Source organism: Ochotona princeps, chromosome 10 (genome assembly GCF_030435755.1).
Source record: "Ochotona princeps isolate mOchPri1 chromosome 10, mOchPri1.hap1, whole genome shotgun sequence".
Taxonomy (NCBI): domain Eukaryota; kingdom Metazoa; phylum Chordata; class Mammalia; order Lagomorpha; family Ochotonidae; genus Ochotona; species Ochotona princeps.
This window is the reverse complement of record NC_080841.1, coordinates 41703155-41716840: the sequence shown is the minus strand read 5'-3', so window position 1 is coordinate 41716840 and position 13686 is coordinate 41703155. Positions and strand designations below refer to the sequence as shown.

General features: G+C 38.9%; 1 protein-coding gene across 1 annotated transcript; it reads right to left on the bottom strand.

Annotated features, from left to right (window-relative positions):
• Positions 1-254: 254 nt before the first annotated feature.
• Positions 255-796, bottom strand: LOC101534436 (large ribosomal subunit protein eL21-like). The gene has a single exon (XM_036495220.2). It carries the CDS (start codon positions 771-773, stop codon positions 291-293), a length of 483 nt encoding a protein of 160 aa, XP_036351113.2. The 5' UTR covers positions 774-796; the 3' UTR covers positions 255-290.
• Between the last annotated feature and the right edge of the window lie 12890 nt (positions 797-13686).

Sequence of the window (13686 nt, the reverse complement as noted above, 5' to 3'; positions counted from 1 at the left end):
GGGCGGGAGTGGAGGGGGGCGAATAACTTTCTTCAGAACCTGATCCAAACAGAACTCTCTGGAAGAATTTGGCATAGCCTCTTGATTTTGAATATAATTAGGGCATGGTGAGACCATGGTTCCTTTCCTACAACATGTGGTGTGGGATTTAGGTAGCCTGGAGATGCCCTTTTTAGTTTGATGTGTGGATAATGCAGGTTGGGAAAGGACTGGCACACTCTGGAAGACTACATTCATCTTTTTTTTTTTTTTTACAAGCGTCTAGAGGTCTTTTATTTTGCTTTCATTTGTTATGCCATGAATTCATAGGGAATGGATTCCAGCAGCTCAGGTTCTTTCCCATTGGTTCTCAAGAAGTGAGCTTCTCTGGGTGGAGAGGGCTGGCGCTTCAGCTGCACCCAGGTACCTTTCTCTTTGGCTTCTTTCTTCTTCTGATCATTTTCCTTCACCCGCTTCAAGAAGCTATCCCGGCTCTTGGAGTGTTTCATGTGCTCAGTGCGCACATTGATCCTCTTGGCAAGAATCTTGCCCTTGACTTGCTTGTTTACAACTATGCCAACAGCATGCTGGGTAACACTGTAGACTCTTCCAGTTTTGCCATGGTAGCATTTATGGGGCATTCCTTTTTGAACAGTACCCATTCCCTTGATGTCTACAATGTCACCTTTCTTGTAAATGCGCACGTATGTGCCCAAAGGAACAACTTCATGCTTCCTAAAGGGCGTGGAGAACATGTAGCGGGTGCCTCTCATCTTTCCCTTTGTGTTCGTCATCTTGGCCAATTACTGGAAGATGGCGGCTCCGGCCGAAAGGAAACGACTACGTTCATCTTGTGGGCATCAGGACGACCCGATAGGGTGTGTTCTGGACTACCTAGTGCCAGTGGCCCATAGAAGACAATGAATATGAACAGCCAGTTTTCTATCTTTTGGCTGTCTTTTGTCCACTCTATTGTTATCATTTGAATCTAAAGGAAAATAAAAGTTCTGAAATTTCTTTTAGTCTCCCTTAAGCTCCCCGCCAAAACTTAACAGAGGCCAGAAAAAAACAACAGTAAGGAGCTGAGTACCAGCTTTTGGAGTGAGGACTGAAATGAGGAAGTGACAGCAGACATAGTCTGAAACACAGGCAAGAGCCACATCTGAAAGATACACTTTAAAAGGCTTAGGAATGTTTCCCCTATGTCTTCCTTTAGGGACATTGGCATTTCAGATTGCTTACAAAATGAACATGAATTTGTGGTTGAAGAGCTCATTTCGAGGTAACTCACCAAGAATAAATAGAACAGTTATTAGGATTCACTAGTATAAAATTGTACCAATACTATAGACCCATTACTTTTGTCTCATATTTCTTCAAATTATTATTCTAACTTGCTTCTCAAAGACATTATAGGCTTGAATTTTCAAACCAATATTTATTTGGAAAACAACAAGATTTTAAAAATAACTCTACCATTAGTCATCACTCTATTTTCTGTCAACTTTCAGAGAAACATGAAAAAAACAATACAAGGTAATGCCATTTTTAATGATTTTGCATCACACTTCGGCACTGATGCCAAGAAAATTCTGTAATTTTTCAAAGCTAGTCAAGATCCTGAATTCTAATAGCATTTCAAAAGTCAGGTTCTGGCAAAAGAAAAAGTCTTCTAATCATCAATGGCATGATTTCAACGACACTAACTCATACAGATGGGCTGGATCTGCACCTGTGCCATGGAAAATGGAGAGATATCCTTCTATATGTTCAGTATAAATGGTAGTGACTCCAAAGGACAGAATCTGATAACTAATAATTCTTGGGAAAGATCATTTCTCAGGTGATGTTTTGAGAACTCTGTTCATTTTCATCAAATAACTTCCTCCAGTTGTTACTGGTTCAGTTGCCTGCTGGCATATTTTGCAGCTAATCCACACTGATGGATTCACAAGAAAAAAACCATCTTGCTCAACAAGCGTTTCCCAGAAATAGTTTTAAGACTTTTTCCAGGGCCCTGGTGGGACAGATTAGTTAGACCTGTTTTGAACATTTTCCAAGCCCGTGTCACCTGAGCCTAGCCCAGTGCTGTAGCACTTTGGGAGGTAAAATTGAGCTCTTGTTCACTGGCCAAAGCAGACTCAGGACAGATTCCTGGGGAAATTTACAGTTTCACTTACAGAAATATAAAAAGCATGTGGAGCAGAGAACTATAAGCCCAGAATGAAAGATGGATATGTGATTGATAAAAAGTTTAAAGAAGTTAGAATTTTTCAGATATGTTTTTCAGAGAAAGAAGGTAGTATTTCTATACTAGGCAGGACAACACCTAAGGTATTAATTAATTGGTCATGAATGATGGTAGAGTTCTTGCTTGTAGATTAAACCACCTGGAAAAGGACAGACAAAATTATTTATGGGATCCTGTGTTGAAAAATCTGGAATTTCAAATTGACATCAGAAAACCATTGATCTAAGCCCCCTTCTAGTCAAAGGTCCTTTGCAATTGCACAGGTTACGTGCCTTTACCCTTCTCCACCTCCCCAAACAGGTTCCGTTGGTGGGGAAAAAAATATAATAAAAGCAAAAGTTAAGTATGGAATTCTAGGGAGAAATTGACCATAAAGAAGAGGTAAAAGAGAAGCCACAAACAACATGGGGATGGCAGGATATTAGAAGAAAATCCTAGAATAAATACTTCAAACTTTAAAAATATGTCTATTATATTTATTTGAAAAGCAGAAGGAGATTTCTCATGAATTAGTCCACTTCCCAAAATGCTCACAGTCAGGGATGGACCAGGCTGACATTGGGAGCCAAGTTCTCGGTCCAAAGTTCCTATGTCAGTGGTACAAATCCAAGTACGTAAGCCATCATCTTCTGCCTCCAAGTTTGTAGAAATTAGCAAGAAGCTCAAATCAAGAGCAGAGCTTGGTCTTGAACTCTGGTACTCAAATAAGGGATGCAGGCACCAAATGCTTACTCATGAAGATATACTTCACTAGGCAAGCCGCAAGGACTTTCTTAGATGCCCTTGCACTTTCAATACTCTAGCAGAAAAGATACATCTGATTGCTGCAGGATGTAGTCACCTGTCTCACAAGAGTAAAGCTCAAGTAAAAAGTATCCTCATATTTTCCAGCTAAGAAATCATCACTGGCCTGCTGGGAAACATCTCAGAAATAAAAGAAGGATAGCCAGAAGTCAGATGCATTACACACACAATAGAAAGGGCAATGAGACAGTGAAGATAGTCCCAAAGACCTCTGCAGTGAACTTGAGAAAGAACTGAAAAAAGGCCAGAACTTACAGGGAGCCCTGGAGCTGTGAGAGAGCTGCTGCTGCTTACGATGCTTTGGTGTGTATCCATAGCACGAGAATGACTTAGATGTCTTGCATGGCAAAGGAAATGGTCAATAATAAAACAGTGAAAAAATGGCAAAAGAAAAAGAAAGAGGAAAAAAGATAAAGACAAAAGATTGGAAGAGGAAACTCCTGAAGGATTGAAAGACATAAAATCCAAATAGTAAGTCTCTCAAATTGTATAGTTAATGACAAAATTTAATGGATGGATATTTCAAGTGTTGGTAACTTGCAAATTTAGGATGGGACTTTAACCTGGTGGTTGGCTATAATAAATTATGATGGATGAGCTATCATTTTAGAGTATTTATTTTTTTTAAAGATTTATTTATTTAAATATGAAAGGCAGAGTTACAGAGAGAGGGAGAAAAAGAGATTGATCTTCAGTCTGCTGGTTCCCTCTCCAAATGACAGTTTAGGCTGGGACTAGGCCAGACTGAAGTCAGGAGCCAAGAACTTCATCCAAGTCTTCCACGTGGATGTAGGGGTCCAAGGATTGGGCCATCTTTTGCTGCCCACCTAGCTACATTAGCAGGGAGAGGGATCAGAAGCAGGGCAGCTAGGATTTGAACTGGTGCCCATAGAGGATCCCCCAATGCCACAGGCAGCACCTTAACACAGTGTACCACATTTTTAAAAATGAAACAGTTATTGGTGAAGTTACTGGTTCTGAAAAGAAAAGGTATATATTCAAACATGAGGGAAAGAAAATAAGAATAATGTGATTGGTGAATATAGATATATTTTATGAATATGCTTACATCTAGAGAGAAAAAAAATTTAAGTAAGAATTTAATTATTTCCCCAAGCCGTGGCAACTGCCTAGGTTGTCTTCTACCTAGGCTAGTGGTACACTGCTGGGAGAAAATCAGCCAGTAGCTGGCAGGCATTCTGGGCCAGTTAATGCCAAATTTGTGCTAATTATACCAGTGTGCCAGCCTAGTTGCTTATTCTATTCTTTTCTTTAAGAAATGTGAAAGTGGGAAGTGCCAGGCCAGAAGCTGCCGCCCCAGCACCAGACTGGGGGTTGCAGATTGCCTAGGGAAAGGTTTTGGAGACATATTAGAGTAGGAGCAGCTCAGGGCATGCTTAACAGAGGGAGGAATGACTTCCATGGACCAGATCACTGTATTCACAGGTAGACGAGGGAGCTGCGATAGGGTGGTATTCTGAAGAAAGAAGAGGAAAGCCAGAGGACATGTCTGGGTCAGGCCAAGGCAACCACCTATTAGGGAGATCTGGGTTAGACTAAGTGGTATCTCCTGCCTTCTGTCTGCACATATGAAAGCTGGGATTGGGGACATGCCTAATTGTGTTAGGCCAAAATACTCAACTGTGTCAGGGCAGGTGGTGGGCCATGTCAGTCTGGGTTATAGTACCCACTGGAATGCAAAAGAACTGGATCTGGGGAACAGATTCTGTAGAGGACTTGTGGGCTCACCTCTGTGGAACTATAGCACCTACTGATTTGCTTGAGAGCTGGGGGCAATGATGGGTCTAGCCAGGTTGGACTGTAAAACTCACCTGACAGGAGCTTGCATGACACTTGTGGGAGCCTGGGGTTGGACTAGGCTAGGCTGGGCTGACCCAGGCTGCAGCATCACTATTCTGCTGGGGCGGAAATGACAAGACACCTGCATCCATCAGTATGTGCATTGGCTGGTGCAGGTAATGGACCAAAACTTACCCTACACTAGCTGGCACACATAAGAGTCTAGTAGGAGGTTGCCCCAGGTGAAGTGTCTTGAGGGAACTTCACAACCAGATTGCTGGACTCAAACCCTGGCCACAGGGACAATCACAAGATAGGTTATCCACCCTTGGAATACATGTATCAGGACTGGACCTTGTCAGTTGCTGATGCCTATGCAGTGGACAGCATGTCCAGAGGCACAAGGAGAATGTGACAGTCAGCTTATCTAGGCCAGAAGATGTTTAATGCCTCAGCAGAAAACAGAAGCAAAACAGGTTGGACAACACTCTTGGCCAAGCTATAGCAAGTGACTGGGTCTATGGAGGTAAGCTTAGTCAGCCAATAGACTTGGGAAGATTTTCTCAGCCCTGGTGCAACAAGGCTGACAGTGTCTCAGAATTATCAAGACCACTCAAGTAACACCCTGAGAATACTCTTTCCCACATCAGTCTCTAAGGCATTATCAAATGACGGTTTCCAATCCCTAGGTGCTGCTGCAGATCTGACAGCACCTAGGGGTCCCCATCCATTTCCCCTCCAGCAGACTAGAAGAATAAAAAGAATAGAACTGAGAGGTGTGTCCCACCCACCTTCCTCCACACCTCGACCCTCCCCACACTAATCAGAAGCCCAGAAGGGCATGCATTCCTCTCAACTATGTAAATAATGTTAAAATTTTTTTAAATGGATTTAAGTATTTTATGCCATAATTCTTACTTTATTTCCTCTATGAAGTAGGAGACAAGGTCACTTTCTGGGGCTAGAAACTGAAATTCTAGTCTAGTAATAAAAACTGTACTTTGGTTTATATGGTTCTTTCCCTCCAGACACTTCAAAGTCCCTCAGAAACTGATGCTCTCAAGCAGCCTCTTCTGGTATTTTGATAGACTCTTTCATTGGGGTATTAACTTCTTTTCCAACTAATTATTTCTTTATATCAACGAATAACTTGCAACCTGGAAACATTTCTATGAAGATTTAACCACCATCAGACATAGATTTTCTATCTGCAGCAATTCACAGGGCAATCATTTCAAAACACATGGAATTCAGAATCAGAACATGATGTCCAGAAATAGAAGACTACCAGGACCAGCCTCTCACTATACTAGTGATCCCCAGAAACAATATTGTTTGTAACATAGCTCTGAATGAACTATTTTGTTCATTTGGCTCTCATGCACATTATATTTTATTCCAAATGGCAGTTCATCCACCATGGTTTGTTATGCATGACAGCCAAGTAAAAATCCCACCCTAAGAGGGCTTTCCTAACAAAATTTCAGAGTCTTCATTATTCTTGTTAGTATTAACTAATGTAACATCTTATATAAGGCTTAGAAATATTTTTGTTATTGTCACATATAGCACTCATTTGTTAGGCACTCTTAATTGCTTAATGTTGATGTTTTATAGATTCAGCATATTTTACCTTCTGCCTTATTTAAATACTTTATTATCTCTCCTACCCCCCGCTAGAATCTAATCTTTTAGAGATCGGACACTAAAGTATGTGTCCCCAATACCTAGAACCATTTCTGCCAGTAATTGACACTTTAAATTTTGGTTATTTTCTCCTGTCGTGTATCACATTCTCTCAAATATTTGAGGCCATTACCCATTCTGGTCCTGTTTCTTTTGCCTAAATCAGCGATGGTCAGCCTATTAAAAAACTGCTTACATCTGACTGAGAAGTAGTCATCTCAACTGATTTGCCTCAACCACAATTCACAAATGATAAAGAGACACCAGGCAAAACAGAAAATCTAGAGCAACAAAGGGGCAGTTTCAATTGGTTCAACTTGCAGCAGTGCCAGACGTTTTATGTTTAAATTGTTTGTTTCTCAAAATACCTGTATTGTGTTACTATTCCCATCTTACATGAGTTGACACTGAAGCTACTTAGAAAGTTGAAAAGTAAAGTATGAATTTGAACACAAATGTTACTGAACTAGAGCCTCGTCTAGACCATCTGAGAATTATTCAGTGAAGTGCATTTTACCGAAAAAAAAAGGAGGAGGGAAGTGGAACAAAACAAAATGTATGTCATCTTTTTTAAAAAGAAAAAGAAAGGAGGAGAAACGTTGGCCTGCAGTTTTCATCAGTAGCTCCAACATGGAAAACACATCTATTTCCAATTGGTGAAGCATCTAGCTCTTTTAGAAAATGGATATCCTGACTTTGAGCCAAGAAATCACATAAATATAATTCAGAGATCATGAACAATTGGGGAAATAACTTCTAGATTAAAAACAGTCTGAGTTGACCTTCTATTTCCCCTCAACACATCAAAGGTCACTCCCTTGTTTTTTTGGTGCTAAGTTCCAAAATTTATGATCCCTTTAATTCCATCTTAATCATGATTCACATATGTTCATATCAGACTCTGAGGAGCTGGAGGGTATAAGGCAACAACTACTTTATAAGTCCTACTTACTCTCCTACCTTTGTCTTCCATATTTTGAGTGACTTTATAAACCATTATGACATATGATCGATTTACTTGCTATCCAGATGCTTTGGTCCATTTTAGATTGCTAATTATTTTAACTGAATATATTTGCTTTATGGGTTGAAACAGTCTAGGTGAAAGAGAAGGTCACCAGCTCTTGGTGATCACCAGTCAACATCTGCTTCTCATTCCTTCATTGCTTTTTGGCTCAATCAAAAATAAGGTACATAATCTTTGAAGAAATATCTAGAAAAGTAAAAACTACCCAACAGCTTTTACTTTCTCAGTATCATAACCTAAAAGAAGCTAGACACAGCTAGAAACAAGAGCAGTATTCCTATCAGGGAAGTCACCTGAGAAGACATACATGTCACACCATAGGGGTTGCCTTAAGGACAAAGAATCAGATCCCAACTTGTTAAAACTATCTGTCACACACTCCATCATTTACAGTTTCTTTCCAACTTTATCCCAGTGTGTTCAAAATGGACTGTTTTAATTACCTTGCTACAACGCATCCTGAGAGAGCCACAGAAAAGGCTGTCAAGTCTCTTCAACAATGAAGCAGAGCACCAATCCAGCCTTCAGAAGTTGTATTGCAATGAGGCCCATATTACCTTGGATTTTTGTCCTTAACTATAATAACATTGGCCTAACCAGCCAGTGTGGTTGTTGAATGAAAGCCTGTGGAACTGTATCATAAAATAATTTAAAAATGAAGAAACAAAAGATTTTCTCAAAGGACAACTTTAAAAAATTCAAACACCAAATTTGACCATAAAAATTACAAAGAGAAAACACATACAATTATATAACTGTTTAATAATGTGAAATAAGCAACTCATTCATCTATTTAAACATTATATTTTTGAACTATAAAATAGCAATCTCTCATGAGTCAACCTGATAGTTACTTACGTGGCACTGCAAAATAGATGATTCCATTTACTTTTTTTTTTTTTTTACTGATTTAAGGTAAAATGTGTGCTGAAAACTTACATTCCATACCAAGAATGATTGGAAGAAATTAGACCAAAAAATTCATGTCAATAGTATTGTGAATTTCCCTTTCCAGTGTGTAGAATCATAGTGCAGAGTCCCAACCAAAGTTGAACCCAAGTCATGTGTATAAATGGATCATTAGAACTACAGACTAGAATTTAAAATAAGAAACAAAGTTGAAATATCAAACAGGATTCAAAGTTAAGGGAAAATGTTTGCAAAGATATGAGAGAGTGTAGATGAGGCAATGGCTAGGTAATTTGAAGAAATAGAAAGGGCTGACACACTCCACTTACTTTTTATAGATGATATATGCAAGTGAAATTCATAAGCCAGAAAAATGCAAGATAATACATATATAGTTTTGATTATCATAATTTATTAGACATGGGTATATGATATATTAAGAAATAGACAATTATCAGCCCTCGGAAGACCCCTGCTTTGGACTGATGGCATATTCCTCGGTTTGTTCATTTCTTATTTAATCTCCCTTAATGACATGTTACAGTTTCACTGTAAATGCCTTATACATCTTTCTAATATTTATTATTGAGTGCATGATGGTTTTTTGATGCAACTTCTATCATTTTCGACATTTTATATTATTTTTAAAGTATGTATTTATCTATTTGAAAGAAGAGTTACAGAGAGGGAGGGAGACACACACACACACACACACACAGAGAAAGATTTTCATTATGTTGGTTCACTCTCCAAATAACTGGGGCTGGACCAGGCCAAAATCAGGTTCTGAGAGTTTTTTCCCCATCTGCAATGAGGATGCAGAGGTCCAAGGGCTTGGGCCAGCTTCCACTGTTTTCCCTGGGACAGAAGCAGGAGACTATACTATAAATGGATCAACTGAACCAACCCCTATATTTGATGCCAACATTGCATCTGGGAGCTTAATTCACTGCATCACACGTCCAGTCCCAACATTTTGTTTTCTTCATGTTGTTCAAAGAAAAATATATTTTAAATGTTAAGTACAAGGTCTTTGACAAATTCATTTATTAATTCCAATACTTTCTCTGAAGATTCTTCTGTGCTTTGTACCTAACACTATTGTCACCTGTGAATAATGGGTTTTGGTTTTTCATTTCTAGTTTCTCTGTCTTCTCTTTCCGTTGTCTTATTTTGCTGGCAAAAACCTTCAGGAAAATGTGAGCTAGAAGTGGTAATGGCAATCACCTTTACTTCCTTCTTGTTCTTTGGGGGAAAGTTTTAGACATTGTATCATTAAGTGAGATATTTTCTCTGATCTTTTTCTATATAACCTTGTTATCATGGTTAATATATTCTTTGATATCATGGCTAAACTGGCATCATTAAAAGATCTGTAAATGTTCTCTTTCTGGGGATGAATTGTAATTGGAGTTACTTATTCTTTGAATGTTGGAAAGAATTCACTAATGTCATGGGCCTACAGTTTCGTTTGGTGAAAGTTAATTATAAATTTATTTTGTGTCTATATTAATTCTGATACATTTCATTTTCTAAGAATGTGCCCGATCCAACTGCCAAATACATTAGCATAATGTGGGTGTTCATTATATCCCCGAATGATCATTTTAACATTAGTCATGTATGTAGTTTTGCCTTAATGTTGGTTATTTGTGTTTTCTTTACCCTTTTTTCTCACTTATGCCTGAGGCTTAGTATAATTCACTATTCTTTGCAAACAAACTCTGACTTTCTGATTTTGTTTATTGAAAGCATAGTTTGTAAGTTTTAACCTTATGCTTGTTCATCATTCCCTTATACTTTTTTAGGTTTTTCTAACTTCCTGAAGTAGATGACCAAATTGTCCCTTTTTCTATCTTCTTTTCTAATAAAAAAATTCTGAATTTCCCATTAAACTTTGGCTTCCTTTGACTTTGGTATCCTTTAACAAGTCTTGGCATGTAGTCATTTTTCTTTATTATTATTCAGTTCAAAAATTTCGACATGATTTCTAATTTAACTAATGTGCTATTAAAAATTATTACTTAATTTTCAAATGTAAAGAAATTCTCTAGAATATCATGGATATGCTACAGTAGCCCAAGGGCATAATCTATAGAACATTCCATTTTAATTTGTTGAGATTGCTTTATATAGCTCATCACAGAGCTGATTTTTGTAATTGTTTCATGTTAATTTGAAAAGAAAATATCTTTTCTTTGAGGTTGGTGTTCTAAACACATCATAAGTTTAAATTTGTTAATCTTATTTTTCAGACTTTCTGTGACCCTGGAGATTTTTTTTGTATACATTTTATCAGCTACTGAGATAGAAGCATTAAAATCTCCCATGATTTCAAAATTTTCTTTCTCTTCAGTCCATTTTTGCCTTATGTATTTTGAATCTTATTATTAGATGAATTTAAATAAAAAGTTTCCTATTTTCTACATTCCTCTTTATCCTTAGTACTTCTTTACCTTAAAATCATTTGTATCTCATAATAGAAGTATTATTCAGACTTTCTTTGATTTGGAATTTACACTCCTTCTCTTTCTCCATCCTTTTACTTTCAACTTCTCAGGTCCTTATATATTTAAGAAATGTGTCCTGTAAGAAAAATATATTTTGTAGTCTGAATATTTTTATCTCGTGAATGAAGTACAGGTTGAACATCCCCAATCAACATAACCAGGAATCTGGAGCTGATGTAATGGTTCAATTGGCTAATCCTGCAAAAACTTGCATCTCATATGGGCATGATTCATGTCCCAGCTGCTCCACTTCCCATCCAGCTCTCTACTTACAGCATGTGTAATATGTCCTTCTAATTAAACTCAGGGAGTTCCTAACCTGCATTCTAAGAAGTAGGTAGGTTTCTAGAGAGAAGGCTGTTTCATCCACTGATTCACTCCCCAAGTGGCCCAACAGCAGTGAGCATCTGGGATTCTGGTGCATAAAAGGTAAGGACTTCAGCCTCTAGCCTACCATGCCAGGCCCTCACCATAACTTTTTAAAGCACTCTTGTATCATCAACGTTTGTTCTTGTACCCTCTCCTTCCCAAGCCACCCTTTGTTTCTTTGTTTCTCGTTTATATGCACTGCTTCCCTGTCCATCCTGATCTGGAACTCGGCCTTTGGCTGAATCCACTATGGATGTAGCTGGAAGCATACTGCTGTTTCCCTGTTCCCCACATAGGCTCTTGAGGGCTTCTTGACCGGGGAAATGGATTAGAAACTGTGAGTGTGCATGTATAAAAAGCTTCCTGCAATCCTCTACCTCGGATATGGGAAGATTAATATTACTTAACTTTTTGTTTCTTTTCCTAGTCTGTAAAGTTAATGTCCCAAGCTTTGTTATTAAAAAAATAACTTTTTTTCTTTGTTACACTGTGTAATGCAATATTCAAAGACAGGAAACCATTGAATGCAAAAAGATATGATTAAAAAAAAACCTTGAGAAGGGGAGCTATGTTTTCTTGGATAAGTAAAAATTCATACAAATAAGACAGGACAATGCTTAAAATGAGCTCGCATTGTTGTCTCTCTACCATGTTTACATTTTAGAGAATTCCTTCAGAAACAGAGGATAAAGATCTGTGAGCTCTACCTCGAGTTTTCTAATAGCCTGGCTTCATCTGTTTCCTCTTCTTCATGGTTTTATGGTTCTCTTCAGGCTCATAAATTACAGGGCAGTGACAGACCCTTCCAGAAGAAAGGAACACAACAAGATAATTGACATCTCCTCCAACCTTATAGCACTTGAGTTCAATTATTCTTTTCTTTAATGGACCTCCCCCCCCCGTCTCCGTGCACTAATATAAATCATATGCTCTATGCATCCCCAAAGAGCTCCTTGATCTAAATGAGAGAAGCACCAGAGAATCAGTTCTAGTCTTCCATGCACAGCACATTTTTAGCATCTATCTGGGCAGCTTGCTCTGTGTCGACCAGCCTCCCATCAGATGTGCTTTTGTTCAGTGCATGTGTTGGCCACCCCCAGACAAGCATCATAGCCTCTCTGGCATTGCTTCTTGCTCCTCTTGCCAAATGCAAGTGCAATGGCACACAGAGCTGCCAAAGTCCTTCTGATCAGCAGCGTTAGGTAACACAGTGCAGATAACCTTTGTCCAAGTAGCTTTCTGAGTGTTACACAGAACATTTCCAAGATCCAATTTTTCCCTGAGTATGTTTTACTTAGGAAGGAAAAATTATGCCTCTGTTATTATTAATGTAATGTGACTTAGTTTGCTTCTGCCTTTTGAAAAATACAAATCTCTAATTTGAAGCTATTCATCTGTTAGAGGGTTCTGTCTGTTACAATGAGTTACAGTGGCTGGCCAAGCACCAGGTTGGCTTTCTTAACTTTATTTGTTTATTTTCATCCTATTTGAAAGAAGGAAAGACAGAAAGAGGCAGAGAGACAACACAAATCTTTCTACCCAAGTTTTTATTCCCCAAATGTCCACAACTCCCATGTCTGGATCAAGGCAAAGCCAGGAAGGAGCCTGTAACTCAACCTGCTCTCCTACTGGGTAGCAGGGACCAGGTATTTGAGTGATCCTCTTCTGCCTCCCAGGATGTATGGTATCAGTAAGCAGGGTAGCTGGAGCTCATACCAAGCACCTTGATATAGCATATGAGTGCCCCTGGTGGCAAATTAACTGCTGCACCAAACATTAACCCTAAAATATTCTTAAATTCAATAGTAGCTCTACCACACATATTCCTTGGGATACTTGAGGACAGACTAGAAAGGAAAACAGTTTGTTCACAATTATTTATTTATTTATTTATATTACAAAGTCAGATATACAGAGAAGAGGAGAGACAGAGAGGAAGATCTTCCGTCCGAAGATTTCACTCCCCAAGTGAGCACAATGGCCGGTGCTGCGCCGATCCGAAGCCGGGAACCAGGAACCTCTTCCAGGTCTCCCACACCAGTGCAGGGTCCCAAAGCATTGGGCCGTCCTCAACTGCTTTCCCAGGCCACAAGCAGGGAGCTGGATGGGAAGTGGAGCTGCCGGGATTAGAACTGGCGCCCATATGGGATCCTGGCATGTTCAAGGTGAGTACTTTAGCTGCTAGGCCACACCGCCGGGTCCAACACAATTACCTCTTTTAAAAAAAGATTCATTTATTTATTTTTATCGGGAAGATTTACAGAAAGAAGGAGATACAGAGAAAAAACTCTTCCATCTGCTGATTCGCTCCCCAAGTGGCTGCAACAGCCAGAGCTGAGCTGACTTGAACC

Coding starts and splice junctions, on each gene's coding strand:
- LOC101534436 (XM_036495220.2), bottom strand. CDS start 773: ATGACGAACACAAAGGGAAAGATGAGAGGCACCCGCTACATGTTCTCC.